This window comes from Erithacus rubecula, assembly GCF_903797595.1.
Source record: "Erithacus rubecula genome assembly, chromosome: 1".
NCBI lineage: Eukaryota > Metazoa > Chordata > Aves > Passeriformes > Muscicapidae > Erithacus > Erithacus rubecula.
This window is the reverse complement of record NC_136658.1, coordinates 94,907,152-94,926,637: the sequence shown is the minus strand read 5'-3', so window position 1 is coordinate 94,926,637 and position 19,486 is coordinate 94,907,152. Positions and strand designations below refer to the sequence as shown.

General features: G+C 41.3%; 1 protein-coding gene across 3 annotated transcripts in view; it reads left to right on the top strand.

Moving 5' to 3' along the window:
* GPM6B (glycoprotein M6B) overlaps positions 1-19,486 on the top strand; it is a 104,651-nt gene that overhangs the window by 46,826 nt on the left and 38,339 nt on the right. Inside the window, exon 1 of one of the 3 annotated variants that reach the window (XM_079307505.1) lies at positions 16,106-16,157. The exons of the other annotated variants lie outside the window; for them this stretch is intronic. Coding sequence (XP_079163631.1) covers positions 16,121-16,157 — 37 coding nt within the window. The 5' untranslated portion in view covers positions 16,106-16,120. Of the gene's footprint in view, positions 1-16,105; positions 16,158-19,486 lie in introns of those variants that run through there. 3 annotated transcript variants of the gene reach the window in all.

The following is a 19,486-nucleotide window of genomic DNA, read 5'->3' as shown; positions in this document are numbered from 1 at the left end:
CACAAGCTGGTACTTGCAGAACTCAAACCAGTGCAAAGTCCATGTAATATTGAGTGGATATTTTTGGGGTCTGTCTGCATATTTCCTGGTGGTCTTCCCTCTGCAATTTAGGTGTCTTGGAGCTGCCAGCACTTAGTGGTGTGTATGAGCTGCAGGATGGGGGGAGGCAATGCAATCCTAGATATCTCCTTGCTGCTTCCTGCCTCCTCCAGCAATCTCTGTTGCTGTGGCAACTCGGAGCACCTACAGGCATGGAGCTGTTGTTGCCTATCCTTGCCTTCATGCTTCATAATCCTCATATTTCTGTGCATCTCAGTTTATCACATGTTTTAGGACCTGAAGTTTCTTCTGACCAAGGCTAGAAACTGGTAAATTTTTAGGAGGGCGTTTGTCTAAGACAAGATGTCATAGATTACTTTTGGTCACGCTGTATTTTGTGTTGTGATTGTGTTTTGATTAAAATTTCTCAGGCTTCTTTTCTGAGTAAAGCAAAGCACGTGGTCATGCAGTGTCCCAGTCACACGGTAACAAAGGACTCCATTGCAACATTTCATTAGAAGTCTGTGAATATCACAGTTGCTTCCATTTCCAATAAGAAACCCACGAACAACCCAAGGGAAAGTCAAATGTGCTGTCCAGCTATCTGCAGCTGTCTGGAAAGTGTTTTTGCAATCCCCATCCTCAGTTTTGTTAAATATTTTCTTGTGCTCTTTTCAATTATAAGACTTTTTTAGTTTTATCAACTATTTAAAAAATGAGAATGATACAGAATCTATTTTGCTGTCACTTTCTTTAATGTAATACTTTATCTTCCACTAATTAGGCTCTTTATCATGAGCAATTATTGTCATCCTATACAAACAATTTCCAAAAGGTTATCTTCCTCTAATAAGAGCACAGGAAATTGTGCTAGGGATTACAGACCCTGTGGAGGTTTGCCAATAAATCTTCTACATAAAATATTTGTAGTCTTTGCAATTGCATACTGTGCTTTATGCTAGTGCAGAATCACATTCTTCCCTCGAGTTCATCATGCCTAAGTCTTAGGACTTTTATGCTGTTTATGTGTTTAACATGCACTTGCTTCTGCAGCCAGAAAGTAGATTTAAATTACAGAGGCAAGAAAATGGCAAACATTTTGCTTATCTCCATTACTGTGCTGCAAAGAGTAGTAACAAAGATGCAGATACAGGCCAGTGGAGGGGAGACTGTCATGCCTGAAGGGCTGTGGTAATCCCTGTTGCTGGATATGCCTGTCGAGAGAGTGCAGGCAAGAATGAGGGGCATCCAGTCAGACTCATCTAAGCAGATTTGGTTTCATGGGGACTGCAGTGAAACTGTGGTGTTTCACCCTTCATTTCAGATGAAACGAATCCATACAGCTTGTTCTTGCAACTCTTTCTTTCTGACTTGGCTTGTGGTTAATAGTGACACAAGCTAGAGAGAATCTAATTTGTGCATGTCCTCCTGTGCTACCACTGCACCTCTGACAATAATGTGTGTGTGCTGGAGAAAAATTTATGGAAACTGTACAGGCCACTGTGAATACTCCAGCCATCCCCGCTCCCACTGGACTCATTCTTTGGTTAATTTGATTGTTCTAGCCAGGAGTCCTGCAAAATTAAACATTGGTTGTTAGAATACAAACAAAACTCTTTTTTTTTTTGTTTGTTTAATGGTCTTCAAAAGACCATTGGGATGGTCTAATGGGATGCCTTCTTGATGATTAAGATAAAATAAGGTCTCTGGAATAGGATCATCAGTTTGGTGTTGACCCCAAAAGGTGTGGTTCAGAGACATCTTTCACTAGCAAACTACTATCTCAACTTTGCCTATTGTGCATCTATCTATAGGAGAAGCTGCTTTTAACATTTAATTGTGTGATGTGCAGTGATGGGATGCACCTCTCATGGCAGGTCTGTTCTGCAAGAAACGTTCTGTCCAACTCTCTGGTCCATCATCCTAGCTTTTCCTCAGCTTTCCTTCATAAGCTGTTATTTTCTGGTGCAGTCAGGATGTCTTACATGGACTAGGATCTTAGTAGGCAAACTGCATTCGGGAGTGTTGCCCATCCCATGATCTAACTCATGTTCTTTAGGACATCAAGAGTTTTCTTCTCATTCATTTAAAACATCTCACTTATTTAAAACATAGCATTTGAAATTGCCTCTAGTAATTCAATTCTAGTGCTTATCAAAATACAAAATTAAAATATAAGCCTGAAATTTAGGTTTTAGTTTATTTAATATAAAAATAACATATTCCAGCCTCAGTGCAGACTTTTACATCCGGTTTTTCAATGCCTCAGCAGGCCCCCAAATCTGCTATGCAACATGCAAAATGAAGCTACCAGTTACTGTGAAGCCAAAACTGGCCATTATAAAACCTCTGTATGCTGGCTGCTAGTCTCAGAGTTCATTATGAGGGAGGTCATTCTTCCTTACAGCAATGAATGTAGCTTTTGAGCACATTTTAAAAGTTTCATTTAATCACAATGCGGATGAATTGTTTCAGTTGTGATCGTCTGATGGGAAACTAACTTTCTTCTTCCTGGGAGAAAAAATACTGTGTTGATTCTTGCAGCAGCTTTTAGAACTACAGGATGTGATTTCCTTGGGGTTTTTTGTTTTGTTTTGTTTTGTTTTTTTTAAAGACTTGAAGATTTTGGCACTAACAAAGGAAATTTTTCTGTTCTTTTCTTTTTAATACAGAGTAGTCAGTTTTCTTTTGAAATTGGTGAATAAGCAGAGTAGGATCTTCAACAGGCTGGCTGTACATCTTCTTAAAGTTTGTTGGGTTTTTTTTTTCCCAAAGTGTTTTCCACTTCTCCATAAAAAATGTGTAATTGCAATATTCTTTAAAGAGTGTATCAGTTTCAGATTTGGCTGTAATGGTTTAAATAGGGGAAAGAAAAAAAATTGTTGGTGGTTGTGTTTGTTTGTTTGTTCTTGGGGGTTTTTTTATGGATAATTGGAATGTGGATAATTTTGTGCCCTAATTGGATGAGTTTGAAGAAGATCTCAAGGTTCATCTTGGAGATATATAGCATTAGGATGAAAAAACATGTCCTCAACCCAGAACACAAGAATTGCCAGTGACATCCAAGGTAATATTTTCTTTTTCCTGTGCGAGTGGTTAAGCATTGGAAGACATTGTCCAGGGAGGCTGAGAACATCCTTAGAGATAATCAATGGAACAAACCACTGGGCAAAGAACTGGACAAAGCCATGAGCACTCTGCTGTAACTGACCCTGCTTTGGCCTGGGTGTTGAACTGGAAACTACCAGGAATCTCTACAACCTGAATTATTCTGTGATATTAATCTTCTTTGCATGTGCAATATCTGTGGTATTGGATTAATTTTCTGTCCTATTATACAGTTGTATTTTCTGTATGATTGCTGACAACTGCAGAGGAATGGAGTGGGGGTGGTGTTGGTAGAAGTGAGAAATCTCCTGCAGCAGATATCTGGTGAGCAGCTGGAGTCAGGAGTCCAGTGCAGCCGGCTGCTGCTCGTTCAGGATATTATCCTGCAGCCATGGATCGATGGGGTGGGTGTGTACAGAACTCCTGGCGACGCTGGGAGGACTGTCATGTTGTAACTATCTCTGAACGACTATGCCCTGCCTCCATTTTCACTATGCACATAAAAATGTGATGGTGAATGGAAGTGGTAAGTTTAAAGTACTGTACAGTTTACTTTCCCTAATACAGACCTTTGCCAGGACCAATGTAGATTAATCCTATCCATACCACTAGTCCCTGTATGCTGGGAAAAACAAAGAGCAGCGCTTTCTAACACACCTTTTCCCAGCAAAACTACAGGATTTTTTCCAAGTAAGTGTGTGCTTCAAAACATGTTTAAATGTTACATTTCCAGTGACTTAAACTAAACATTTAAAGTGTGAAGTATATTCAGTTTTAATCCTCTATAATCTTTTTGATTACTCTGTGGTTGTTGGAAAGGCTATTGATTGCCTGTTGCTGGAGAGTTTCAAGATGATCAAAAAGGCATGTATTATGTGTTTCTTCCTAACCCAATAGATCAAAAAGGGAAAATTCCTTTGCATTAACTGTTTAAATATTTGCAAAAAATCATTATGGTTTCCCAAAAATATTGTATTCTCTGTTCTACGTTTCCTTTTCTTGCTATTCAGAAGCAATTCATTAATTCACTTTATCTTAGTTTTTACATGGATGTGTCAATGCTATCCTGTTGCAGATCCATAAAAGTTCTGAGCTTTAAACATCAAAGAAATTCTATATCAATGAGGTGTGTGGTCTAGGCTGGAAAGAGATAGGTAAGACAATTTAATTTCTGATCACATTCCTCATATTAGTATCCTTAATGCCTATTTTCTAAGGTGGTTGGTGACAAGGGGGAGTACAGACCTGAGGAAGCACTACATAGTGTTCATGAAAGACAAAGCATTTCATTTCCAGATAAATCTGATGAATTTTTTTTTTTCTGAAATCTCAGACAAACAGTGTTGAGATATATCTTCTACACTGTATAAAGTTGCACAAGCTATTTAAAACTGTCAAACTGCAGAGCTGAGATGAAAGTCTTTGTGGCTGTTAGCTGTGACTCAAAAATAAATCCCTGGATTTTCTTTTTGTCTCTCCTACCACCCTTAGAAGTGATAAAGTAATTCTTTTAATATTTGCTGTTCATGATGTACCCAAGCTGCATAGTCCAACCAGTCTAATTAAGGGTGTCTGTCACATTCTCATTAACCAATAAGGGAAAAAATGCATAAGAAAATTTTGGTCACACCATTTCAACAGTAAAGAAATGCTATTGTGAATAAATTATACACGACATAAAATGTCTTTATAAAAATCTAATGGGCTTCAAGTAGATGATGAAGTGGAGGAAGCGTTTCCTAGATAGAGGATAAAGATATCTGTTTTTTAATGAATTTAACCAGCTGAAGGTGATGAAGATAGAGTATTGATATAGTTGAAAAAAGGATTGTATCTAGAACCCAAATGTAGGTCACAATCCAAGAGAGGAATAAATTGCAGTTTGAGGCCCTTATATGAATAATGGAAGGTAAGCCCTTGGTGTACAGCCCTCGAGGAAGGAATGCAGGAGTGAAGATTCAGTACGGTGTGAAAGGGTTTGATTCACATGAGTTGCAAAGAGAATAGTAATTGTAGAAAAGCTGTGAGGGAGTGAGGTTTTGTTGTGATCCAAGAGCAGATCAGTGATGTGTTGGGGAATATTTCTACCAGCGGACAGAGTTTGGATTCACAAGGGCAGTGGCATAACAAGTTCCAGTGTCTGGAAGCTGGAACACACAATGCATGCTGCTAATAAGTAATGCTAATGATTCATCTATGCAAGACCTAAGCCATAAATTTAATAAGTTCCTCATCTGGCCAATTCTTTCAAGATACCAGATTAGCTGTCTTTCTTCAGGAGAAATGTCATAACCTTGTACGAAAGGTAGAAGACAGTGAGATGATGGAGGACCCACTGGATGAAGTCTTGTGGGCTATAATAATCTGGAAGCTTTGTGATCTGGAATAAGTCTGTCAGGAACTGGAGTGAGGCCATCAGGTTTTTTTCAGATAGGCTGCTGAACAGCTGTCAGACACTAGCTGCCAGATAACATAAAGAATGTGTCCTGCGTTGCCAGAATGTCTAAGTGATTTTGGCAGTGGAAGGAAATGTGGGCTTGCTTCATGGTCTTTTCACCACAGGAAGGGATGATGCACATTATAATCTGTTCTAGCAGAGCATTTGTTTGGGCACCAGAGGAAACAAAAGAGAATACAGGACAAAAATCCAGATCAGTGCCCTGTGGAGAGGGTAAGACCAGATCTTGGAGGCTTTTACAGGCAGTTAAGCTTTTCTCTTCAGATAACTTTTAGAAGCAGATCACTAAATCATGTAGCACTTTCTGCTGACAGTTTTGACTTGTTTGAAGCTGTTATGTATCATTGCTTGAGAATAGACTCTACTGGACACAGCAAGGGAAATTTGTCTGCTTTTACATTCCTTTTGTCCAGCAAGCCTTTCTTCTCTTTGCTTAGACTGTGCCAGTTTGGGGCTGCTGCCCTTTCACAAGTGTCAGATGTGAATGTTGTGCTTTACACCCAAATGCACGTTAACTTCCTGCTGATTTAGATATCCACTTTTCTCAAACCCAACCTCCTGGAGGCTTTACTGCCCTTATGGCAGGTTAACATGGTTTGAACTGCAAAATGTAGACCATGGAAATGTTGAGAGGGAAACTGGAATCTCTTGTACTCCAAACCTTTTAATTTTCTTCATGACTCTGCAGTACCATTTAGGTGTGTATCCTGTGGGTTTTGGCAGCAGTACCAGACCCAGTCTGGCTTGGTGGGTCTTTATGTGGATATACTACCTCCAGTTAAATTCCAATAAGAAAGTCACCGTTTGATGCTGCAGTTGGTCTTGTCCCTATACCTGTTTTGTGACACCCTGGCCTGATATAGCACTGTATCACCAGGTGTTGGGCTGATGCAGTGGTTTGTCTCCTGCCTGTTAGGACAGGCTGAGGTCTCAAGGTGTCAAATCTTTCTCTAGAGCCTTCCACATGAATATCAGCTACGTTCAGTGATTCTTCATTACCAGCTTCTTGTCATCACTCTTCTCAACTTTCTTATGAGAAAAAGATAGAGATGGCAAAGACATCAAATAAACCCAGAATGCTCAATTTGTAGAAATAGTGATGCAGTGTATGGACTTAAAATGAGGTTCCTAATTGTTATTAGGAACCCCAGATAGTGCGGATACCACTGAATGCAGTCTTGCTCCTGCCTGAAGGTACCTCATGTCAAGAGAGGCATCAGGAGGATACCAGTGCTTGTCAACAGAGGTAACTGTCAGCCATTCCCAAATTCACAAGCTGATAGTAAAGAATTATATTAAAACAGTGACTGCTGAGTTAATTCTAATCAATTAGAAGTCAGCAACTGAGGAAGGATGAATATACTACATAAGCACAACATTGTTCATATAGCACAGATGTTTAAAATATAACTTTCCTGCTAGTACTGAGAATCTGTTGGAAGTCAGCCTTAAAACATAAGCCATTGCACTGAAACACAGCAGAGAAGTTATGATTCATTTTCTATTGTAAGTTATGTATTATGATTTGTGAATGTTCAGTTCTGTGAGAGACTTGTATCTCTAGGAAAAAAATTCAGGAAAGCCACCAAGGTTCACATGAAAATGGGGATCAATGCACTTTCAAGTACATTTATTTGCTCAAAAATAAGCATGTCCAAACATTACAGGGTTCAAGGGGAAACCAGTGAACCAGCTAGCTTCCAAAGGAAAGTTCTTACTATCTGTTTCCACAGAAAAGCACCTCCAGCCATTACCATATTTTGAAGGGTCAGTGTTATTGCATACTTTGTTCTGTAACTGGTGTATAATCAAGAACTACTAAGAGAAATTGAAAAATTCTTTTATAGGAATTCAGAATTACTTCAGTACCATCAAAGACTAATCATTCAATTGGATGCTATCCCTCAAATGCTTTTTCTGTTGTTAAATCCTCACTTCTTCCTGTACTGCTTTGCTTTGCTGAAGATTCCTCACATTTCACACAGAAGGTCCTCTTCCCCACTAACTCCAGGCTGTGCCTGTAGATCAGGTCTCTCTCCCCATAAACTGGCAGTTTGCACCTCATATGTTATTGGGAAGTTCTTACAAACTTCTTGAATTTGTTATGGTTTTCTGCAAACAGTGCTGCCTTGCAAACTCCTGTGTGGTGCTGTGCATGATGAAGGAAGAGACTGCATCATGCCTCAGATGGCATTCTTTGGACCATCATGTGCTTTGTTTATTTCTGAGTAGCAGCCCTCCTGTCTGTGGCTGTATATGTACCTGGTGTTGTTTTGTGCTGCTGTGTGAGAAATGGAAGCAATGTGGCAAGATCTGAAAAAAAATTTACCACCTTTTACCAAAAAAATTTTTTTTTTTCATATCAACTTTCCTGAGTCTTCAGTCTTAATTAATATTTTTTTCTTGATTATTCACTTAAAAATGAGTGAAGAGCAGCAATTCACAAAGTCTACTTCTGTACATAGAGCCATGACACATAGGATCTACACATAGGATGATTGCTTCCATGTACTTTCCCAGGAGTTTTGTGACTAGCTCTCTGAGCCTGGCAGCAGGACTGAATTACTGGCATTGTAGTGCCTTGCTGAGCTGTGAGGGTGCTTTTGGAGAATATCTTGGGTATCACATGCTAGAGGGAGAGAGGGGAGTGCCCGTCTTATACTTGTAGTGAGAACTAGGGAGAATGAGAAGAAACCCACTGGCAAGTTCAGGTGTGTTTACACTGCTGTACCTGCATTTGTAATAAACGTGTAATTTCCCTCATCACAGGCAAAATTGTTGCTTTTCCTCATCAGAGGAGCCAATTCACAAAGAGACAAAGTTTCTATACCACAAGGGCATTCCTGCCAGAGGACAGATTTTTGTATCAGATACATGGAACAGGCTGAAATTATATCTAATTAATGACTGTGTAAGCTGGCCTTGTGCTAGAAGGCCATATGTTCATTTGTGTAGACATGATGAAGACAGGCAAACAGCATCTGCAGAGATTACAGATCTGCCCCAGAGCTGCTTACTCACTGCGAGGCACTTGATGAGGAAGGCACTGCTGATGCCAGCTGCCTGGAGTAGCACTGATACTCACTGATTGTACATGATAATAAGTGAATTTTCATGGCATATTGCTGCCTGCAGTCTTTTGTCACTATGGGATGGGGTCCTCAGCATGTGGATTGGTTGGGGGTACCTCATCTCTAGAAGAGCTGGGTTGTGGTATAAATGTTTGGATACTCAGGGAAACAAACCTGGCAGATAGTGTACAATGTTTGTTTTTAAAGAGAGAAGGGAAGCAGGCATGATTGAGAATGCCTCACCTAGGTGGAGTTGCAGCTCAGAGCTTTTCTCCAGCCTGTGGGAGCAAAGTATCTTTCATCATCAGGTCCACCTGTCCTGAAGATGTGTGCCACAGCTAGCAGGAATGTGTGCGTGCATGTACCTTTGTTAAGTATATTTCTAGCCAATGAGGGAAGGGAAAGTGTGTTTTAAAGGTGTTCAAATAGTAGTTCAGTGTAAAATCCCTCCTGGAAATTTCTCTCAGCCTTTGAGAAGGCACTGAGAGCAATTTTTAGTTGTTTTTCTTTTCTGGTGGAGAGGATGTTGATATCAATAATGTTTCAAGAAGTGAATAGGAAACTTTGGGAAGGGCCAGAGGAGAGAAAATGATTTTGCTGTGATCCATTTTGCTAAGATGAATGGTGACCATTTACCTTTCACCAGAGTTGTGTTGTCTCAGTGGAGAGATGATTGCATAGGCAGAGTCTGGAAAAATTCTATTGAGCTAGAGGAGAAAGGCATTTCTTTGTCCTTGAGGAGTTTTGTATTTGTCCTCTGGGACAAAGGATAAGTCAAACAAGCTAATTTTGGAAAACTAAGAAGTTGTATCATTTTTCCCCAGTATTCTTGCCATTTCAGACAGCTCTATCTTTCTAATACCATTTTTCTTCTGACTCATTCTACCAGAGACCAGCATTCTGGGTGGATGGCTTCCAGTTCTCTTCTGCCTATGAAGAAGAAACTTTAGGCAAGAGTCAGTGAAGGGATATTGTTCAGCTTTGTGGCCACATATATCCTCATTGTCTCCATACAGGAGCCCTTAAATCCTCCAAAAGTGAGGATTTACATTAGAAGATGGGAAGGTTTGTAGTTACTTGGCAGTGATCTGGAACCACTTTTACAATAGTCTGTACACCATCAGTGGGCAAGTGGGCTTTCCTGATCAATTGCAGAAGAAATTGGAGAGATTTTAGTTGTCTCAGTATCTCTGTGGGCTTAGTTCTTAATTATCCTTTTGTGCTGTTCTGCTGAAGCATGTTTGTTAATCACTCCAGAGTACTTTAGCTTCTTTCAATATATTGAATTCCACTTGGATGCTTTTAAAAGTGTTTGCGCAGCATATGCCTTTCTTAGGAGTATGGGAAATATCCACAGTTGAAACAAAAGTGCAGTGTTCCAAACTCAACATCCATGTTGTTATCCCGTAAATTAGTACGCACTGTGCTGTTACGTAAGTTTGCCTTGTGTCAAAATAATAAAAGCTGAGTGTACTAAAAGGCTGATAAGCCTGCCATGAAGAATTATATTGTTCAAATTTTTCTGCCTTAAAATAACACCTGTTGCATTACTGATGTGCTGGTAGTATAGTGTGCCTTAAGAGCTAGTATAAAAAAAGATGAAAAGAAAAGAGCAGTTTTTCAGGTCTGAGCTTTGGCAGCCTTGAATTTAGTATTGTCTCAGAGCCACTCTTATACAAAAGGACTTCAAGAAAGCACAGCTGTTCTGTATTTTTGGATATTAAAAATGGACAAAGTCACTTTTCAGTAATACTGCCATAGCCTCAAGGACCGAATGCAAAAAACAAGTGCTCCTTCTGTTGGCAGGTGGGAAGTTCAATCCCTGAAAAGGCAAAATAAAAAATAATAAAATAGATGGTTGTGCAGATTCTGAGGGTAGCCTGCAACGAGGGTGAAGGGACAAGTACCCCACAGCTGCCAGAGAAAATCACTGCTGGCAGTGTGTGCGCATAAAGTGACAGCGCGCTTCCAGCAGCCCTTAAATGAGCGGCGGGGGGGAGAGGGGAAGTTCACCCCTGCTACCACAGCTCTGCACAATGATCGCCTTTCTGGGTGCTGGGGTCACAGCTGCTGTCTGGAGATTACGTACAGAAGCACTCTTCTTCTCTGGAGAATGAGGTTTCCTGGAGGATTAAGCACAGGCTGAAAGCAGGAGGAGTTATTCAGGAGGGAGACAAAGACCGTGAGCCCACGGCTGTGACAAGGCGACAGGGGCGGAAGACTGTGAGCAAGAACAGGACTGCCAGGAGGTGCTGCTTGGATGGGAGAGCCTCCAGTTGGGAATCCTGAAGTGATCCAGCTGTGGGGTGAAACCCACTGAGGGTCTGGCGTGACCTTGCCTGCTGACAGGACTCAGTGTTCTTTCCCAATCACGTGGGAGGTGGAAGGAGTCTGAGCCACCTCCTGCATCTGAACTAAAGTAATTTCTTTGCTCTTAATCGCAAGCCCCGTTTAGTATTCAGAAATAGTGATCAATGCAGTAATCTGAACCCCCTTGTAAAGGTACATATGCACTCCCTATCTGCTCAGAAAGTGATGCTTTTTGCGTTTTCTTCTGTCACTGACACGTTTCACCATGCCTTCTAAGCCTGCTGCTTTGGTGCTTCCTTCTTCCCTCTTCCTTCTTAGCTTTCTTTTTCTTTTTTATCCCCTCTTTTCTCTCTTATCCTGCTAGTTCACCTCTTGGGTACACACATTCCCAGGCAAGTATCCAGAATATCCTTCACCCACGTATCATGTGCCAGCACCTCTGTTTTGTGTAGGAAGGTCTTCTATATTTGAAGCCAGGGCCATCTGTCTCAATGCTTAAAAAAACAACCAGGTTTCTTGCAGTTTTCTGCAAGGGCAGTGGCCACAGTTCTTCTGCATAACTGTAAAAGGAAAAATGCAACTGATTCTATAGTAATAATATCTGAAACCTCTATCTATCAGTTCTAAAGTTAAATATTATTTTACTGACTGGATCAAATTTCCCATAAATCCCATATGCTGGCAACTTCTTTTTAGTGGCTTCAGAATCCACTAGTGCTTTTTATAATCTGAAACAAATGAGTGCTGCACATAATGTAGGAAAGGAGAGGTGGAGGCAGAGGAGGCTGACAATGCATGCATTCAAACTATGTGAAAGTGCAAGTGGGAAAAATTTGACTATGTTGGTAGAGCTTGTCAGAGGGGGTTTCAGGCATATCATGTATTAGAAAATCATAGCTAATTTAAAAGCAAAAGAATGAAACTTCTTAAAAGGAGCAGAATTCCAGAAGGATGCTAATTAGTAAGTATTGGTACTGGTGTTTAAATGTAATGTCGTAGTTGCTAGATATTGTCCCTACTATATGGATATTTCCTAAGTGCTGTGTGAGTCTTAATCAAATCACATTTAAAACTATTTCCATTTGCCTCTCACTCTGTAAAATCCTCTCTAAAAAGGAGCATTGTCAAATAAATTGGTAAGAATTTAAATACTGCTGTTGTAGCTGAAAATAGTTCATGCTTCTGATGCTGCATTTAGGCACAAGCATAAATAAACAGGAAATTGTACAAAAACTATCAAAAGGAGAAACTCAGTATGATGTAGAAATGTAACCTGTGCTACTCACTTCTGGCCCTGGTTGATATGTTGTTAAGAGCAAAATGCTGAAGAGTGCTTCCTTGCAAGCAGGAACTGAAGCAACTTTTTTTTTTTTTTAATCACAAGTCTTGTGAAGAGTACTGATGACTGCCCACATCTGGTGAATTGGATTAGAATCTAATTAGCACGTAGAGTTTAGAAAACTTCTATAAAGTTTCAAAAATAATGTGAAAGAAATAGCTTAGCTAAAAATTCAGAGAATTACTGAGATGTTCATCTGAGCATAACTTGAAAGTAGCTTTTCTGCTCCTTAAAGATGTAGCTCACATAAATGGTAACCTATTTTATTTGTTAACATTTTCTGTTCAGATAATTTGTTAAGTTTAAAGTTATCTATAGTATCTAATTGACCCCTGTAGCTAAGAATCCATCTGGAAATCTAGGCACATACTGAGAAAGATCAATAAAGTCATTTTAGTGTTTGTGAAATCAATTTTTGTGGCCTAGTTTATACATCAAAAAGGATAATACACCTGTCCTAAGTTTGTGAAGTACCTCTGCAAACACAAAAGGATAGTCTATTCAGTTTATGTACTTACTTTTTCAACAGTGTTGTAATGGCATGTTTCCAAGCAAAAACATACTTTCCTCTCTAATCTCATTCACTTACATATGCATCGACTGCTTTGTATAGCAAAGGGGTTAAATTCAGGCTGAAATGTGGTCCAAAGGAGAAATGGAGGCAGAAACTCCTTCTGTAATTCTTACTGTAGAGGAACAGAAATTCTTTACCAGCATCTCTAAATTTAGTGCTTACACCAGCACTGAGAAACAGTATTTTTAAAAAGAAAATGGTGATTTGTGAAATAGAAATAGCAAATATTTTAAGATGCAAATTGCTGCTTTTTTGTCTTCCTTCTCCATTGCAGTTCTGAGTATCTGCTCAGCCCTAGGGCAATCTCTTTTTCTACACAGGGACTGCACAGGGCTTATTTACAGATCATATCCATAACAGTGCTTCAACTTGCAGGGGTGGGAAGTAGAGCCCACTATGTAGTATAGATTGGTACTATATATTTTGTGTCCTGAAGGAAAAATCTTAAACAATATTTATAAGAATGGATCAGCATTACACTATCAGATGATTCAAACTGTGGAAAAATTACATTTCTCTTCTGTAAGGCATCCCACATATGTAGTTGCTACATCTTGGCTTAGTTAGAATTTTCATATATATGTGTGTATATATATATATGTGTATAATTTTTTTCTCTTGGATCTATTTAGAAGAGAGATAAAATTCTGTCAACATCTGCGGTGATGTTACATTGCAGATAGAACATTGGAAAGAAAGGAGCAGTGTGTCTTCTGGGGAGAAAAGGGTCCAGGCCCTTAAGGGTTTCTGGGCTTCTCAGCTTCAGTGGTACAACTCTGTGAGGAAGCCTCTCTGTAGCAGAACACAGGCTATTTCTCCCTGGTTTGGAATCAGCTTGTGCAGCATGGCTGGGGCCATGCAGCACATGGAAACTTCAGTGCTGCAGAATTGTGGCTCTTTCCAGCCAGTGCAATCCAGCTAGGATGCAGTAGGATGCACAGGATGATGTGGAGAAGCATTTACTTCTCTCATGCTGCTCTATTCCTACTTGCATCATTCTCCTGATCTTAAGTCATGATGTAGCTGGTGGCCCAGCTCTTCAGTATTTGGCATTCTCTGCTTTCCAGCCTTGATCTGAAAGGAATTTTCTGTTTTATGAATCCTGATTGTCTTGCCAACGGCAAACTTGAAAGCCATGGTGCTTTTTTCTTTAACATCTGTGTGTCTGAATAAGTTCTGGGACTCTTGCATTTGGAGCAGAAAATTTAGACTAGCAAATTTCTACCATTTCCTAAAAGGATTTAAAGTCACCTCTGCCTTGACACCTGCAGCAAGATTCCCCAAATCGGGGCGGTGTCTAGAAAGTAACAAAAATAGTAATGATCCTTGAAATTGGTTCTGTAAGACTGAGTTAAAAGGACAGGAAAGGAAATGTGTGGAGCTTGTCCTGCTTCATAGCACATCAATCTCTTGTGTGAGTGCCAATAGTTTTGGGGTTTGGTTTTCTTCATGAGATTAATATAGAAGGCCAGGAAACTATTTCTGCCTACAGGAGCAGGCATAGTATATCCTGCATTCTCTGTGTCTTCCTCTTCTCACTGAATGCTGAAGCGTGAAGCATATTTTGAGATTTTTCTATGCTGTGCACTTGCACAGCAAAAAATGGTACTAGGTGGGATATTGGAAAAGTTAATAGCATTTACTTGATGTGGAGATGAGAAGGTAGTTTTGTTTCAGCAAGATGGTGACTCATGATGCCAAAATGAATGTGATGAGAGTGGTTTCTTTTAGCTTAGATATCACACATACCTGTTGAGGTCTGAGATAAAGCAAGTAAACCCTAAGTAAGCAGACTGTCAGAGTTCAATACCCTGCAGTGATCCAAGTTGTAAAAGCCTGCCTCATCACATGAGAGCACAGAGTGCTCTTTTTGGGGCTCTTTGAAAGGAAGAGTGGTGCCTTTGTTGGCAGGGTGCTGCCCTGTGCCAGAACACCACAGCGGATGGCGGCATGTGCTCTGTATTCATCGTTGGTCTGAAGCCAGTGACTCTGAAGAATAAATGAAATTTGAGAATATTTCCTTGATTGGGGAGTGCTGTTATCAGGTTCTTTTGGGTGTCAGCAATGTGAAAGACACTGCTTTACCCTGGTCTGGGTTCTTTCCCTTCCTTTCTTCTTCACACCCCAAGACTGAAGAGAAATTCTGCAGGTGAGACACAGTATTTCTAAATAAGTGGAGGGCTTTTTTTCTTGGCTTTCTCTTTCCTTAGTTTGAATTCAAAGTTATGACACTGTTTTACCTGAAGTTTCTTTTGACAGACTTTCACTCCTAAGAAGCCTAAAACCTCATTGCTGAGCATACTGGGCATATCTCTTACCTCCTGTGGTAACCTGTCCAGGGTTGACCCTGCCTGGACATTAGGTGCCCACCAAAACTACTGCCCTTCTCAAATGGGTAATGCAGAGAAAATGTACCACAAATCTCATGGGTTGAGATAAGGAGAACTATATGTGAATGGAACTGAGATCTGTTTTAATTCATTTTCTGTGTCAAGCTGTTGTGGCATTTGATTCCAAAGGACTCAACTCAGAAGGAGTGCTTACGAAGTGAAGCTCTCACGCCAGTGTGAATGAGAAAACCAGTCTCCATTTTGGTCTTTAACTCCTCTTTTCTCCTGCCTAGACTGTTTTGTTACTCTCACCTGTTAATGACCTAATGAAGGCCTCTGAAGGGTTTCTTATGTCCTTTTTTGTATTTCTTTGACATTAGACCTTTGTTTGGTAACATGTAGCAGTCTTGTTAACTATTTTAGTACCAAGTTGTGAAATGCCTCAGAGCTGAGAAAAACGCATATCCAGCCTTTAAAGGCAAGTTTCATGTGGTGGTAGAGAAATACTGCCAAATAATGTGTAGTCCTCTCTTAGTGTCCCTGAACAAACCCATTAAAAGCTTTCCTGGGAGTCAAATGGGCAGAGCTGGTGCATCAGAGAAGAGTGTAAGTCCCTAGGGGTCAGACCCGTGGGCTGTGGCTCGGCGTTGCAGAGAACCTTGTGGTGAGAAGGGAGGGTCCCTGCCGGAGGGAGGAGGATGTCTACGGTCAGTCGCTGTTGCGCCGTTGCCATATGGACACCGTAGTGCGCCAGTGCCAGGAGCGCTGTCATTGCGGTGGGAATCAGTGAGTGAAGTGCCTCTCCTGGCAGGCCGTGCGGATCCGCAGGGACTGGCACTCTGCGGGAGGGAGCGCAGAGTGGGCCCTTGGCACGGGGCAGGGTGGCACTGGATGGCTCAGAGCAAAGCGCTCGTGCACAGCAGACACGGTGAGTGTCTTGAGCATTGCAAAAGAAACCAAGGAGGAGAGATGGATCCTCATCCTCAGGAAAGTTTCCTGAAACAGAAGAGTCTGAACAAAGCAGACGTTTCTCCTACAAGACTCCTTCTGCAGGATGCAACCCAGGTTTTTTTTCTGAAAAGCTTTTATATCCACCTCACTTGCAGGCTGCCTGCCTAGGATCTCATTGGCATTCTGCTTTTCTGCTGTAATCTCATGTTGTTAAGGAGTGTGATTTTTCTTCTTAGCTGTGCTGCATATAGAAGATTACATAAATACTATGGAAATTTTGGGAGAGGGAAAATGAAGAAGAAGAACCGAACTCAAATCACCAAACCCTTCCTCTAAGAAGCATTTTGACTTTGTAATCTTGTCTGTGTCTTCCTCACAGAGAATATTCTGTTTAATGTAAGAGGAAGGTAGACATGCCACCTTACCAAGAAAACCACAAAGTGGCTTCCTAATAGTCTGTGTTAATGAGTAATTACAAACACACTGAGCTGAGGTAGATTTATTCTCCTGGCAGCTGTTGCCCAAAGATGGTTTAATGCAGGAGTGTTTTTTCCTCCTCTTCTGTAGTGTTCTCATTTCCATCTCCTTCCTCGTGCCCTCTTTTCCTGGATAAATAGAAATTCACTTGCTAGCTTGAAGCCACTTCATAAAGGTGATACTTCTGAGGTTCAGCTCTCCTGTTAAACCAAAGGATAATTCCACTCCATGATGGGTGAAATGTTTTGGTTTTTTTTTTTTTTTTTTTTCCCCTCCTCCTTACAGCACAATGGTTCAGTTTCCCATTTTCAAACTAGGTATTTTCAACAGTGTGCCTCGGATACAGGGGTAAAATTGCGCTTTGCATGCAGGACCCTTTCTGCTGGGTTATGGGGAATGTGTTTGGTGGCGGGGTCCGTGTGAGTGTTGAGGGCAGCCAGGCAAGCTCTCTGAGGGGTGGTGGAGCCTGCCCTCTGTACTGCACAGACACCGTGTTGCTCTTTGAAAGAAAAAGACAATCTTCAGTTGGATACTGCAAAGTCTGAAACCGATCAAGTAATAAGATTTTATCGTTCGTGCTTCCTTCTTTACAGGAGGAGTGAAAATTTGTTAAATAGGCTTGCAACTGGGGATGGAGGGGAGGAATAAAACTTCAAACAGCGCTGCTAAAAACAGCCTGGGCTGCTTTTGTTTGGACTTGCAAAACGCAGCAGCTTAATGCCTCCATTGTGCGCAGGGGGAAATCTGCTAATTCAAAGCACGTTTCCCATCAGAAGGCCTTTCAGGCCTGTCATCGCAGCGATATGAAGGGCGGTGAAAGCCGGGAGCGGGAGGCCCGTGCTGTGGGAGCGCGGCCCCGGCCATTGTGCGCCGAGCGGCGCTGCCGTGAGCGCGCTCACCCGTGAGGCCGGGCGCGGCCCCGCGCGCTCCCGCGGCCCGGCGCTGCCGTGAGCGCGCTCACCCGTGGGGCCGGGCCGGGTGTGCCAGCGCCGGCCGCCGCCGCCCATCCCGCGGCCCCGCCACACGGGCTTCTCCCTGGTAACACCCACAGCTTCTCTCCATGTTTAAGCTCAAATAACAGATTTTTCGTGACAAGGCCTCCGCAGCTTCTTTTCCAAGTTGCTGATGTGTGCAGGGCAGTGGCGCTGAGCTCCCTCTGTAAAGAGTCGCCTTCAGCTCGGGAAATGGGGGATGCTGCAATTGGCAAGACGTTTTTCTTCTCGGTTATGCAACAGAAGGGAGTGTGTGAAATGCTATTTAGTATGTTACCATGTCTATATGGTTGTATTTGAGGTTGAAATAAATGCATTCATCAGTGTTTGGTATATATTAAAAATTCTAAATACTGGTCTTTAAATACTGACTGATATGTGTAAAAACCTGGAGTTTGAGCTTTTTTCCCTTCTCTCTTAAGGTTGTGAAAAGGTCTTTAAATGATAAAGGTCTTTAAAAGGTTTGTCTCAGGACACTGTTGGTCCAGAAACAGGGAGATGCTCAGTTTACTCAAGAATACCTCTTCTGTCTTCCTTTAAACATGCATGTGTTGTTTTATCATAGAGAATTTGGGATTTAGTAAACTTGACGATCTGATAACGTTGCTATGATATTTGCTTGGAAACAGTTTGAAATGGCAATGAAAAGTTAGTTATAGTTTGTTTGGCTCTATAAACCTGCAGTTTAAATCTACTAATGGCAGATTAAACTAAGAAAATGGGCTTTTGATTGTGTTTGCAATCTGGTGATGTTCTGTCTGCAGCAGAAGTATGTACTACACTTGAACACACAATTAGTTTCTGAGGACCATGGCTGGAATTAAGTTCTTATTTTAAAGCTGTGGCTGGTCTTCAGTTTCTTCCCTGTGCTAATAAACTTGTGAACAAGCAGTTTGGGCTGGGTGATTTTAGCTTGGCATGAGAAGCTGTGGTCTTTTTCTGAAACCTGTGGGCAAGAGTTTGAGCTGCAATGAGAGGAGCTCTGTCCCATGTTGAGCAGCATGCCTTTGGTCACTTCCAGGACAGTGAGTGCACACTTGACATGGTAGTTTTTTTCCATATAGAATTCTTCTTATAGGCCAAAGAAAGGTCCTTAGCCAGAGTCTTGGCTGTTGTTTCTGCCCTGTGCTTTTCTCTTGTTTTAATTTTAGGGGTTTTTCAATATATACATCCTCTCTCCCTTTCTCTGGTTCCTTAGCTCCTTTCTTTTTGTCTTCAAATGATGTAGAAAGGTAGAGCAGATAACTGTACGTCAGGAATCAGTAGTAGTGAGATATATGGAAGATGTGTCCATAGTACTGCTGAAATCACAAATGCCTGGGACATTTTCAGTAACTAATGTGAGGGTTTCCAGAGGAAGCACATAATGAGAATGGTTAGTGTTTGCACCTGGGAAGCTCTGAGTGCAAGAGAACTGGTTACAAATAAGCTGAAAACCAGAGAGTAGAAATAAAATGGGATAGGAATGATACAAGAAACAGATTAAGAAAAGTAGATGCTAAATGAATTTCACCCTGAGTCATGACAAAGTGCAGAAATGGTGCCTTACAGCTGTTTAAAACAAGTGAATGTCACCTTTGGAAAGAAGCAGAAATGGGGATGTAACTAGGGATCGCTCAAAAGAGAGTCAGGGTGGTTTTCATGCAGCAGGACTGGAGGCTATTCCAGAGGCTGGGACCTTGTTCCTTGTGGAGAAGCCGCTCCTTCTGCACTGACTGCGGTGGGGCCCTGGCCATTGTGCAAGCCCTCCTTTGTGCCAAGCCTCAAAACCTGCCGGCCACAGAATGGCTCTGATCCAGAAACACTGAAAGGCTCCAACCTTGAGACACTTAAAAAA